We start from the raw sequence: 14,579 nt of genomic DNA, 5'->3' as shown, positions 1-14,579 counted from the left end.
GTAATTAAAGCATTTAATTGTAATTAACTGACGAACTAGTTTTAGTTGCCTGTAGCTAAACTGAAATATATATTTCCATCAATATATTTCGCTGTCATAAAATGGAAAATTATATTTAAAAAAAAAATAATATTCAGATTTAAGCAATCAATGAAAACTAAATTGATAAATTATGCGGAAAAAAACGTACGTCAAAAGTAACGCTACAAATAAATACTAAATAACTACTAACAAAGTTAATACCAACTCAAAAAAAACATATGTAAATGTGTATTTCATTTCATGGCATTTCAAATTTTGGATGTGTAGCTGCCACCGTTTGGAGGCGCCACAGCTGCGCCTACATTCTACTGGATGATTCGATGGATTTTGTCATTTGAATTCCGATGCGACTGCTGTTGACCAAAGCAGGTAAACCAAAACCCAAAACCAAATCCCAACAACGCCAACTAACTAGAAAAACAAGTACACAAGTAACAGTCGAGAGTGCTCGACTAAGAGATAACCTGCAACCAAGTCTTTACTTATTTACCTTTTAAAGATGAAGTTTATACATTTTGGAAAGCTAGTTTAATTACGTCTTATGTCATTTGAAATAGGAATAGGTTTCATACGGATAGTCAAAATGATACTATTACTCAGTACATATCTATACATCTCTATGAGAAAGACATGTCTGAGTTATCGATATTTGCGGAATGTGTAAACTTACATATAAGATTCTATAAACTACGACAACTTACACTTCAAATCTAAAGTCTCTAGCTCTTATATTGTATCTGAGATACAGACAGACACGGCTAATTCGTCTCGGCTGATCAAGAACATATATATTTTATGGGCTCTGTCTGCTACATAGTTTTGCACTACTGCACTATACCCTTTTATCCATTTTTAATGAGTGCAGGATATAATGATATCCTCCCTTTCCTACTCTGGCTCTCTCTTCAAATTAATTATGCGCTTTGAATTGCCCTACTTGCCTCTTCACCCCGCTTCCACTAGATTTGTGCTGGGGCATCATTAAATTGAAATGAGATATTGTTTATAGTCCAATGCTAGTTGTCCCCATGCACTCCCCGCTAACCGTTTGCCCACTTTGCCATTGCAACTGTCAACATTGCAATGCGAAATACAGGATAATCAAATAAATGCACCCATCCCCCCCTCCTCTGTCTCTCTCACACTCTCTCTCACTCGCTCTCTCTCGTTGTCTGTGTGTGTCTGTTGCTTTTGTGCTTTTGTTTTCACATTTGGTTGTAAAACAATTTTACAAATTGTTATTGACAATTTATGTGTGTTGCTCTGTTTTGTGTTTTTTTTGCCAATACCTTCCCCACTTATCCCCCCTCGCACCATCCGTGTCCTGGCTGCCCCCGGATGCTGTTTGAGTGCATTTAAGTTGTGCAAACAAATGAAAATCAATTCGACCAAATGAGGCGCACTAATATCGCAACAATTTCTGCTTAATATTGGCATTATTAGGTATAACTATATATTATTATTATTGTGGCAGTAAAATTAAAATGTACACAGTCAGGCATCGCTTGAGTGAACTTTAATATGGAGTGAACATTTTAAACTAAACTGATTAAAGTAAGTATAATTTGAATGAGAATAATAATTCTATAGGGACCTCGCAATTAGCTCAAAATATTAAGAATAGTTCAGATTAGTTACTTTTGAGTTACTGAAAGTTGTTAACGATAATGTTAGATAATAGTTCAATAGTTTGAAGTTTGACTGTGCCAAATTTTGAGTTGCTGATGCATAATAATAAATAAAGTAGCTTTTTCTAAATGAAAATAATTGATAAGTTTGTTTCATGATTTTCTACATTTAATGTTAAGTATTTATTTCATTTCTAATATTTCCTATTTATTTTTATTAAATAATTTATAGTTTAATCTTTAAAATGCTGTAACTAAAATAACTAAATGTAAATCAGAGTAAATTCCCAAAAATCGTAGTATTTTTTTTATGAGAAAAGCAATATTATTACAATAATGCTACAAGTTTATTGTATATTTATTTTCTGTTATTATTTTCTTGAATAAACACTTAATTTAAGTCCAGGCTAAAGGTATTATTTCCAAATTGTTTGCATTCAATGTTGCATACTCTATTTTCATTTGCAGTTTCTGCAGAGCAAGTGATATTTTTAGTCTGTTTTCGGCTTATAAGTTTCTCCAATAATGCTCATGAAAATTTCAGCACTTTGCCCAAATGTGTGTATGGGTGTGTGTGTATGTGTGTGTGTGTGTGTATTTTCCATTTGTATAGAGGCTTGTAACTTTAAGCCGATGCCAACAGGCAGCAGCAACAACAGCAGCAACTGGCAGCTGCAACAGCAACCAAATGGATACAGCCTAACGTAACTGAACTGTCCACAGTATTAGCTACACTCACACACATACACATACAGACACTCCTCAATCCCTTTTGTAGTCCTACGCCTCACTGTTAGCAATCCGATCCCAACTACAAATAGGCAAAGCTCTCATCTGCTTTGCTACTGACCAGTCCGATAAATAAACCCAAATTTATCATGTACATGAACACTGCTCAGTTGGTGAGACAGATAGAGAGAGAGAGAGAGAGAGAGAGAGAGAGAACGGAGGGGGAGAGCGTGTAAGAAAGATAGGGTGGGAGATAGGGCATACAATGTATTCCAGGACAGACCATATATCGTGGATATAATAGCAATGCCGGCAGCGGTCATAATTTTTGGCACAAAATTGTCGATAGGCGTTGAAGCGTTCAATTGAATGTCCTGGCCCAGGACATCGTCTGGCCAGCAGTTGAATCCATAGCTCCAGTCCCAACCCCAAGCCTTAAAACCCCCGCCTAGACTCTAGTCAGCTCAGTCTGCAGCCCTTCTTAATGTTGTGCAGCCAAAACACTATTGTATAATCAAAACTAATGGTCTATAAAGAATCAATTCTCAATTTGTTTAGCCCCAGCTGTTGCTGCCATCAAATGTGGCAGGAGATACACACACACTGAACACACAATGGAACATGATACGATTTCACAACTGGCAACACACACATGTGGCAAATAAAATTTTAAATGCACTTTGTAAATAATTGAATAAAAATGGCAAAGCGAAAACACAAATGGAAACAACTGTTTTTTGTTATCTTTTCTCTTTTTTTTTTGGCTTTAATGAGCCTGATTAGGGATATTCCCGCAACATTTGTATATAAACTAGTTTATGGTAATTTGTAAATGATAAAAATTAAATTCGTTTGTATTGTATTTGGGCAATCGGATGTGTGAGCAAAGCATGAGTTACGGAAAGGATAACGGCATGGAGGATGAGCATGAAAATGGAATGGAAATGGAAATTGCAAATCGGGTTGGAGGCATTCCGGAAAAACACTGATTCAGCAAGTTGCCATAAAGTTTAATCAGCAGCTTGACATCGTCAGACCAAGCACAAGAAACTACAAAAAACAAGTTAGATAGCTGCAGTCGAGAGTGCTCGACTAGGAGATGCCCTCGACTCGACTGTTATATGAAGATATATTTCGTATCTGATCTTTTCAGTAAAGTAATAATATATCTGGGTATACTATATATTAATGTTAAAGTTATCTTTACAACTGTGTCTTCTATTTATATCGTCAATCGATTTATATCGATATGAAATGAATTTCACTTAATTTGCCTACGGTATGCGACCACTTACATATGTATATTCTAAAAGCGAAGTATCTGGCTATTATAATCGACTAAATATATAAATCGACTACTGATGCTGATCAGGAATACGCATCGCCAATTCTTTCTCTTGCTCAACTTCATCATAACCTTGGTACTCATTTTTAGGGTATACAAAAAAGAAAAAGAACTCGTAAATATGAGCTGAGTTCAGACACACACATACACACACACACTCTCGCAGAAGTTGAATGCGCATTTGAGTGACCATAAAAATGGACAGTTGGGTGTGGAGCAGTCGCAGCCATCCCAGTTATCCCGGCAGGATGCCTGTGGCCTGTGCCCAGCGATGCCTGTTGATAACAACAAAATTGTGCAACGCAATTTGATGAGATTAGCCCATCAAACAGACATACTGTATGTATATATATAAGTACATATATATATAAGTACATAGTCAAATGTCATTATAATTCGATGCGGCCGCAAATTGATTAAAGCTGACACAACAACTGCTTGTCCTAAAGCAAAGAGTCTTATCTAACATACAAAATCCTGAATTTTACCGTTTACAATATCGAAAATTGTGTTATGGAAAATATTAAAAGATATGGGCAGTTAGTTTAAGCAGTTTTTTATGCTAAAACCCATTTATTTATTATCAATGAAATCATTTTATTAAGCACGCAATGTGAACGCAATTATGTAAGTTTTACTCGAGAAGGGAGTTGTTAAATATTCTATTTATAGCCATAAAATAATGGCAATATAATAGAAATCATAAAAACCAGTGAAGAGAAATGCCTTTTTCAGCGACAATATTTTGGCCAGACCAAATTCATTCTCAAAGCAAGATAAGAGAGCCGTAATAAAATAATCGTATTCTATAACAAAAAGCTTACAGGTTTCTGAAATATCAACAGCTAATTTAAGATGGTAAAAATTAAAAATCTTTTCTTCTTTTTTTATGCTCTTTAATCCCATTTTATTACTTTTAACTGCCACTTAAAAGCGACGCAAAAGAATTAAATTTGCTACTATAAAAATTGCGTTGTTTATATGAGCAATTTAATTTCAAACTACCCAATAGAAGAGAACAAGGATTAAATCTAAATGCGGCAGACAGCCAAAAATGTGTGTAGGAATTTACACAGAAGGAATACAAATAAAAAAGAACGAAAATCACATAAAAATTCTAGTGAAGCAATTCAAATGCGAAATGCAAGCATTTTAATTTGAGCAGTATTTTTGATTTTGGAACTTTGTTTGTTTTCTGGCGACGGCTAAAACAAATTGAAATTGACCAAAACTGGAGGGTTGCAAAAAGACCAAACAGTCAGACAGGCAGACAGCTCCCTTTTACCTTTACACACGCACACACACACACCCAAACACCAGTTAAGTTGGGCACTTTAAATGGAGCGACTAAAACTTACTTGTCGAGTTAGTCAAAAAAAAACAATTTTAATTTGCACCGTGGAAGCTTTGAGCTGCCTCAATGGCTTCTTCTTGCTTTCGTGAGTAATTAGTGAAATGCATTAAAATAAATGAGCTTTGAGCAGAAAGAGAGAGAGAGAGAGGGAGAGACACGTTGACATGTTTTACATGTGAAATTTGAGAACGCTGCATAAATTAGCATGGCTTATTGCAGAGATTAAATTTCCCGCTTTATTGATGCACTCAATTATTACACCACATTTAATCCAAAAGCTAATTGTAATAACAAAATGTATATTTGCTATTTCATTTGCTCTTATACACATATTAAACTAAACTACTGGCTCTCAAAAAAAAAAAAATGTTTGCATTTCGTTTAGTTACTGTAATTTAAGCAGACATAAAACTTAACAGCCTATTTACAGAGACAGACAATGCCTCGCTCTGCTCTCTCTCTCTCTCTGTCTCTTGCACACACACAAAAAGTGCGGGCAAGGCTGTGGGTGAGAGTCCTTAAGAGTAAGTAAGCGAGCGTATTACGAATGAGCGTGTGTGGGAGAAAAGCGCACAATATCTGCTGCTGCGCTGCCGGCAGTCGCTGCTTCCTGAGACACTTAAACAGGCCATAAAATACATTTGGAGCGTCGCTGCTTTGGTCGCTTTGTCGCTTTTTGTAGTTGTCATCTCATTTCGTTTCGCTGTCCCACGCCTCCCGCGCCAAGTCTCGCCTCGTTTCGCCTTTAGGCGCTGTAATTTCTTGAATGTGTCCGCTCCTAATTGCAAAATATGGCGACAATTTTCAAAGAAGTTGAGCACATTGACGTCTGCTGACTGCCGCCGCTGCGGGGATAATTTAATTTCAGCTGGCATTTTGCGTGTCATCTAAATAAGGCTGGACAGGGGGGATGGGGGAATATTCATGGTCTAGCACTTGAGCTCGCGCCCGCTCGTTGTTGAATCAAAACAACAACTCACCTCAAATGCAGACAAACACAGGCTTATATACTAAAAGCAAAGCTTAAACTAAAGCTCAAAATGAAATGTTAAGAGTACGATGAAAACAGCAACTCAACAAATTCGCTCAACTGCAAGTGTATGTGTGACGCATTTTATATGAAACGTTTTATTATACTAATTTGTAGCTTGGCACTGGTCGCCAGTTTCGGTTACATCGAAATGGCAATTTGCCATTGCGTGAAATGGCATAGTGAGTGAGTCAGGGAGCAAGTGGGGAGTTCGAGTGAGTTTCTGTGTGTGTGTGTGTGGGGGGGAAAGGGAGAGATGCATACACTTCAGTCGAGTTTCGATTGGCAAGCAGACAATGCGCTGCTTGCAATAGGGAAAGCTTTTGGCTGGCTTCTAAATTCACCCCTCTCCTAAAACTTGTGGCAAAAAGGTATTTCTAAATGTGCCCATGAAAATTGCTTAACTGTTCTCTGTCTGTTTGACTGTCTGTGGGGATTTTCTGGGGTTTTTATTAAAATGACGTTGCCCGTTTTGTGTGTCCTGCGTTGTCCTCCTCGTCTCTGTGGCCAGCAATTGCATTTGCTTCACGCATATCCTGCTAAAGGTCCTTAGCATCGTTAGAGTCCCATGCTGCAGTCGCATTCGTCCTGGTTAAGTTTTCCATTTTGCTTCTTTTTTTTTGGTTGGGGGCCAAGTTTTAACGACTTTGTTTCCGTTACGTCTAATTTAATGAAATTCGTTTTGCTTTTGCTTTTTGGGTTTCGGATTTGGTTTCTGTTTCGGTTTTTGTTTTTGCCTTTGATTTTGCTTTTTGTCCAAGTTTTCTGCATAAAATTTACCGAAATAACGGCATTCTAATGACTTGGGCGTTACTGCACTTACTCCTTGTTGTTGTTGTTGTTGGGGTTGGAGTTGGGGTCCTAGACTGAAGCACCCTGTAGCCGAACACCCTGTGCGCCTTTCAAGTTGGCTTTGCAATATTTTTGTTTTGGGTTTGGGTTTGATTTAATGATGGTCTGCGTGTGTGTGAGTGTGAGTGTGTGTGTTTGCTCTTCTTCTTGTTGTTATTTTTAGCATTTTGCATATATAAAGACATTGCTTATAATGATAGACGGTGCGAGTAATTCTATAGCTGGCTGTGAACTGAATTGTGTGTTGCCCCTTGTGGCATGGCCCCAATGGGAGTGATAAGTATATGTTTGCAACACTCGGGGCAACATAGCAATTAGTTGCTCAAGTCAGATTTGTACTTTAAACTTAATTGATCCAAAATACTTTCAGTTTTGAATAGTTTGATTGCTGTGTAAATTAAATAACAAACATAATTGAAATTTCTATCGGAATAATTGCTTGGAATTTCAGTTTATTGCATTAAGCATGGGAATTAATTAAAACTTTGGCCAGCAATTGAATACAATAAAAAACAATTGCGTTTTTAATTGCAATTGGCATTCCAAAAGTAGAAAGTAAATTAGCAATAAATATACACAAATTGATTTATTTATTTACTTTGCAAAGTATCTTTCCAAAACTATGCAAATCAACAAAATCCATTAAAATTAACTAACCAAATTCTATAAGACTTAACACAGTATTCATTTTTCAAGAATTACTCATTGATTAAGTAGCCCCAAGAAAGGAAACTTGATCTCCAATTTTCCTTCCCCAAAAAGTGCAAGTTTCAACATTTCTTGGCAGGCAATTTACGGGCATGGGTGCCACGCCCACAAGGGCAGGACCTGTGGCAAAAATGCAGCCTCAAAATATGCAGCAATTTTTCCTTGGAGTTTGTTTTATTTTATACACTTTCGCAGAGGGAATTATACATTTCAGATGTAGTTTGAAGACAACATCTCAGACACTATAAGGCATATATATTCTTGAACAGCATCAGCTGGTCGTCTGTCGATCTATGTAAGCTAGTTGATCTGTATGAGATGTTAGAGATGTGTTGAATTTGGCATAGAAGTTGTCGTTTATTAAATACAGATTAAGTTTATTTACTTGTATCGATAACTACACCATTTATCGATATAAATCGATTTGCGATAGCAATAATACATAATAATAATAATAACAAACTTCAGCCAGCCCACTATATATTTATCAGGGTATTTCCTAATCGAGCTGTCTCGACTAGAACCTTCAATCTTGTTTTCTTTCCATTTTTTTTTTGGGTAGTCTGATAACTTGAACTATTTGCAATAAATATGAGCGAAGAAGCGCGTTGCGAATAAACAAACTGATTTGCATTTATGGAAATGCAAGAAACACACACACACCCACTCGCACATAGACCAAAACACACTCAAACACACACACACACACACACCCATACCACGCCCATAGACAACACGTAGCGGTAATGGCGTAAAAATGCAAAGGAAATATGATTTGTGTGTGTGTGCGCAATACAAACACACACTCGCAAACACACACACACACACACACACACTAGCACATGAGCTGCTTCTGACCAAAATCAAATAGAAATGTCGAGTGTGTGTGTGTGTCTGTGTGTGTGTGTGTGTGCAAAAGCCAAAAGTAAATATTTATGTTTTATGTTAATGAGAATATGTCTGACTTTTTGCTATTTGAATATTGGCCAGGACTTGCTGCTGTTGCCTGGTATGTCCTGGCCCACCCCACTCCCTCCTCCCTCCATCACCCATAAAAGAGAGGATAACAAATGCATTGGGGCGTTGTTGGTTAAACTGCGGTTGCTGCTTTTTTCACTTGCTGCTGCTACTGTTGTTGTTGCCACAAACAAAAAACAAGCAACGACAACCAACAGGCTCAATGAGTCTCAGCCGCGACTGTGTTTTTTGTGGGTGGTTGTGGTGGTGGTTGGGTGGGTTGTGGGTGGGTTAATATAACTTTATAACTCTGACTTTCGCTAGATATAGTTAAGATTCTCTGCTATCGAAGTTAGAAGAGTATCTCTGGTTTTTTGCAATGCAAATATATATATATGCAAATATAAATATCTATAGCATATATTCCGCGACAGACTAGCTGGAAAATCGATAACATCGATAAGTGCATATCGATAAACACCCTTCAAAGAAATGCCTACATTTGTATAACATAATATTAATGAAAACTTTACAGAAATATCAAGAAATCATAAATCTCACACAATTTTAGTTAGGATCACAATCCTAGACGATAGGGGAACATACTCCTAAGATTATCAAGCGAATTTAGGCTCGACTCCCATAAGTCCCCCAACTGCAACATTCTCATTTGTTATTGTGTATTTTTGTTGGCCTATAATTGACTGTTTAAATTGACTGAGTGCAACAAAATCATGTCAAAGTTTTGTTGAAAGAGGGATATTTAAATACTCAACATTTTAAATTGAAATAATCAAATTTTGCCATATTTTTATTTTGTCAAATAATGCAAATAATTGCTAAATAATTAGTTGAAAATAAGCCTTAAGTTATCAGTTTTACTCACTGTTATTTAAGGGTATTAGGTATGCAGTGTGTACAGCAGAGGATTGCGCCTCTTGTTGTGTGTTTAATTAGTTGGTTGATAATTTGTTTTCTTTTTTTCAATAGTTTTTCATAAACATTGTTGTGGTTCACAATCGGTTTATTTATTTAACTTTCGTTTTTTTTTTTTGTGTACTGGTTTTTATTTTGTTTGCTGTTAATTTATTAATATTCCATGATATGCCGCTTAAGCTGACATTTAATTAATTCTATTAATTTTTTAATTAAGCAAGCGATGCAAAAAAAAATCTGAAAAGTTCATGGAAAAAACATTTATATGAAAAAGCAAAATAAAAAGAAAAAATAAATAAATCATTTTTAGGTGAGAAAAAAGCTGCGAGAGTGAATTGTTGTAAAAGTTTGAGCAAATAACATAACGACTAAAATAAGTGTTGACATAGAAGATTCTGTTTAATATGACGCAAATTAAAACCCGGAACCGTTAACCAGGAACCGGAACACAAATCCGATTCGGTTTAACAGTATGGCTTAAGATTGGGGCTAGATTATATCAACTTTAGCAAATAATATACGGTGTACGTAAATTGCTGCAAAATCATCTATTCTTCGTAGATAATACTATTTTAAGACTGTCAAGCTAAAACATCTTCTTTGAACTCCCTTCAGATAATGGCTTGAAAATGAAACCATTTTGCTGTCAACCTTTATGTATAGGATTTTATTTTTATAAAACTGGTCAACTAGTCTGAGTTAGCCCGCATATCCAATAATCAAACTTTAGATTGTGCAATCACAGCTCAAGTCTCAAGTTTCCCTCTACTTTCGAGGGGGCAGTTGCACTCAGGGAAATGGCAAAGGTTAATGCACCATTGGACAGATGTCGTTCCACACACTCTCTTTCTCTCTCTCTCTCTCTCCCATTCTCTATGTACACTATGTCTCATCCGATCCGTGCAACCAATGCCGACGTCATCATCATCATCATCAACATCAGTATGGTCATCATCAGCATTTGTTGTGTGCGGCATGTGACAAAGTTCAAGTGCTGGTAAATCCATAGATTTCATGCTGGCAGCCAACAAACATTGCCACATATTGTGCGAGACAAGCAACAACAGCAAACAAACAGAGGTGTTGGTAATGTGCTGCAAACGACAACACCAAAAACAACAACAACAACAGGAGTTGTTGCAACAATCGTATCGCGTTTCAATGTTTTTAGTGCGGCATAAAAACAAAAGCAAAAGCCGCATTCAAACTGCGAACTAACACTAACAACATGTTACTTTATGCCACAGACTGCAAAAGTTTTTATATGCCACAACTGGGAGATACTTACCACCCCCTCCCACGTCACCCACCCCTCCACCCCCCCTCGCTGACTGACTGCACGTAATTTTGTTGTGTGTCGCGACGCAAATGTGTTGCCCATGAAAAGTCATCGAACCACCCTCGTTGTACCGCTGTTTGCCCAATACCACCTCAAGCCACCCTCAAACCCCCCTCGACCCCTTACTCAGCTGCTACCTTGGCATTATGCAAGGCGCCATTGCCGTCACACTTGTCACTTTAACCTTGCACGGCCTGTCAGCAGCCGAGCACACAACTCATACCACCGCACACCTCAACCCACCCCATTCTCCACCACCCAGCCACATTGCACCACCTAACCAGAGCCCACTGAAAATTTGCGCAAAGCGGCATGGAAAATGAAAAGAAAAGCCATAAAAAAATCCAAAGACGACGCGCAAAGCCAGAACAAAAAAAAAAAATAAAACAAACACATAATGCAAGAGATGGAGACAGTGGAAAAATTATGACGAAGTTTAAATGCCCTAACCATAAAAATATATTAAATAATTGAAGAACCCATAAGGGATCAATTATTATAAAAATTTAAAGGTTAAAAGTATATATAAAAAAACAAAATGATCACCTTAAAAATGTTGTTTAATTAGTTCTTAATGAATGAAAAAAAGTAAAACAGGCTGCTTACTTTCTAAAAGAGTTTCAATAATAATTTATTATAACTCGCGTATAAGCTAAAATTTCCCAAATATAGAACAAACAATACTTAACCTCTGAAAGAGTTTCTTTTTAGGCCTACACTTTCATCTCCATCATTTTAGAATCTTCTTTTGGAGACAACTTGACTAGAAAACAGCTGTTATAATAACATAATAATTCTTTGAAACACAGATTGGGATCGTTGAAATTGGCTTGATCATAACGACTGACAGTTGATCAGCTGTTGATGCGGTTAAACTTTAAAAAAACTGGTATCTGAACCATTAGCTGATCGAAGACTTAACTGAATCAGGTCTTATCGCCTATTGATAAATATCACAAATATGCTGTCACTTTCTGTCTGCTTAATACTCTTTTCTGCTCGTTGTCTAACCTTGTGGCAGAGTTAATATACCTCATCCGTAGGGCATTGAAACTGAAACGAGCGTAAATATGCCTGTCATCATTTTGACATCAACATTGCTGTCTTCGTCGTCATCATCATCATCATCGTCTGGACTGACATTGGACTATAGCTGGGATCTCTCTCTCTCTCTCTCTATGTGTGTGGCTTGATGGTAGTTGAACAAGCGGACCCATTACCATAACTATAATGCATATTTCAGCATCGGCATCCCCATCCCCATGAAGGCTCCGTCATCACCATCAACGACGACGACGACGACGACGATGACGATGATGTGGAAAATCCCGGTATCACTTTCGCTTATGCCTTGTTGACAATCTCGGTTTCAATGTGTGCCTGCGTATGGGTGCGTGGGTGTGTGCATGTGCCCAGTATAATACCCTCTTGCCCCTCCCACTCCATTGCTTGCTGTACTTGGCTATCTGGTAAGCATGCCTGGGCATATTTATGCCACATTTTGTTGTGCCTTTTTCTTTGCCAAGGCAAGGTTTTAGCATAAAAGTTTATTGAACTAGTGCACAAGGCGGTAAACACCCACAGAGACATACAGGCATAAATAGATTCCAGCCACAGCAGGAAAGAACAAACACAATTTACACATGCAGACACAGTCAGGATAGTCCCCGGCGCTCTTTATAAATAAATCGAAGCAATTTGCGCGAGAATTCGACAGCGAAAACTACTTTGCGGTGCATATTCCCAGTTGAGGTAACATTTATGCAGCTTAAGTGGAATATTTTTTAGAATTTTTTAAAAAGAATATTCAGTTTTTCTTTTTAGGTGGAGGAGGTGTGAACATTTGGAGGGGTCTAAAAAGATTACAAAGCAGCCGAATCCAAGATTTCAAATTGCATTATACTGAATATTTCGTATAGAGGAGCATCCAGCAGATGATCAACGGGTAGGCGGATCAACACTGGGAACCACTCTGCCCCAATCCAAGAAACCTCTTTGTCATCCCACGTTTTCAAAATGAAAGCAATGACATATGATATAATTATATAAAGTGATATCGGACTTGATTGTTTATTTGACAGTTGACAGGATTGTAGAATATGTTTAATTATAATGTATTCAAGGCATTTCTTTAGCACAAAAATAAATAATGCCAAGCTTTTTGCAAGGTATTGTATTTATTTTAAGGAAAAGTGAATTTAAAGTGCGTAATCAATTAATTAAAAACATGCCTAAATGTTTTGTAAAACCAACTGAAATTAATTCAAACATTATTCATTCTCGTTAAGTTCAACTTTTTAATGGGTTTAAGCTTCTCAATCATTTCCAAGCAAGCTAAGATCAGCCAACAACAATATCTAGCTTATGGTTGTGGCAAGTTTCGTTTCATATTTCTTTGATTGGATAAGTAAATAGTAAACTAAAGCCACTTGGGGATCTCAACGAAAATCAAACAAGTTAGTTCCTTACACCCTCGCCCTCGCTCTCACTTTGCTCTCTCTCTATCTCTCTCTCACTCTCTCTCTCACTCTCTCTCTCTCTATCTCCTGGATTTTCCCATTTTGGCCAATTTCCCGTTGGTTCGTGTTCGTAATCCACGTGGATTATGTCAAAATTGGTATATCATAAAAACGTCGCGTACGTGAGTAGCATAAACCAAATATGCTGAATGCTGTTGATGTTGTGCAACTAGAGTTTGAGAGCTGGAGAGAGAGAGCCAGAGAGAGAGAGGGAGAGAGGAATGGTTCCACCATTAACTTTGCCTTTTTTGGGCTCTGCTGACACTGGAAACCTTTTGACCAAGTGATTAATTTGTATGCGCCAGGCGCTGACTTTTGCGGTGGTCTCGGGACAAAGGCCAAAAGTGTTTGGCATGTAACGGCGCGCTCGGGGACAGACAGACAGACAGACAGACGGACGGATGGACAGAAAGGAGTTAGCAGCCGATGGGAAACACATTGTGTTGAAAGTGCTTTGAATATGCACTTGCCGAAGCGTACATTGGGCAAGTTGTGTGAGAGAGGCGCTTGGGCGGCGGGTAGGGTGAGGATGAGGGGTGTGCATCACAAAGTTTTGCCTTTGGCTTACGAATATCACCCAGGGGCAAGTTTGCCACACTACGGGGCATGGTCTTTTAATGCGGCTGGCTTACGGCCAACAACTTGTACAAGCGGCACAAAAACTTGAAATACATTTCTTCTTTTCGCGGTCTTTTCAAATTTTTATTTCTTTATTTTTATTTCTACACAACTTGTAAGAAGCGAAATAAAATTCATGACGCGACAATTGGGTTAGAGAAGTAGAAAAAAATAAAGAAAACGGTTCGTGTGAAGATTTCATTAAACTTTCTGTAAGACAGCAAAGCTTGACCAATCTCTAAAGCAGCAAAAACCGAGAAAAAAAACAACAAAAATGTATAATAAGCTGCAGCAAAAAAGGCAGCAAAACTTGGCTCATTTAATTTAATTGGTCAATTCATTTTCCCATTTAAATAAATACTGCATTAATTTTGGCAATGATTTCTAAGAGAACGAAATTTGCATACTCTTGCGACGAGTTCCTCTTTTTTCTAGGCTTTGTTTAAAAATGAAAGAGAACTGCTAAAGATGAATTCAGCTATATAAAAACTTAAATCATAAATAATGTAAAGATTACTGCAA

The 14,579-nt window shown here is 37.4% G+C and overlaps 1 protein-coding gene across 1 annotated transcript in view; it reads left to right on the top strand.

Annotated features, from left to right (window-relative positions):
- The window catches only part of LOC6562808 (roundabout homolog 2), a 57,368-nt gene extending 44,599 nt beyond the window's left edge, over positions 1-12,769 (top strand). The window contains exons 13-14 of the mRNA XM_043214628.1: positions 310-411; positions 12,732-12,769. Coding sequence (XP_043070563.1) covers positions 310-380 — 71 coding nt within the window. The 3' untranslated portion in view covers positions 381-411; positions 12,732-12,769. The remainder of the gene's footprint in view (positions 1-309; positions 412-12,731) is intronic.
- The last annotated feature ends 1,810 nt before the right edge of the window (positions 12,770-14,579 follow it).

This window comes from Drosophila grimshawi, unplaced genomic scaffold (assembly GCF_018153295.1).
Source record: "Drosophila grimshawi isolate 15287-2541.00 unplaced genomic scaffold, ASM1815329v1 contig_1377, whole genome shotgun sequence".
Classification (NCBI taxonomy): Eukaryota; Metazoa; Arthropoda; class Insecta; order Diptera; family Drosophilidae; genus Drosophila; species Drosophila grimshawi.
The sequence above is the reverse complement of the archived record's forward strand: the minus strand, read 5'-3'. Positions and strand labels throughout refer to the sequence as shown.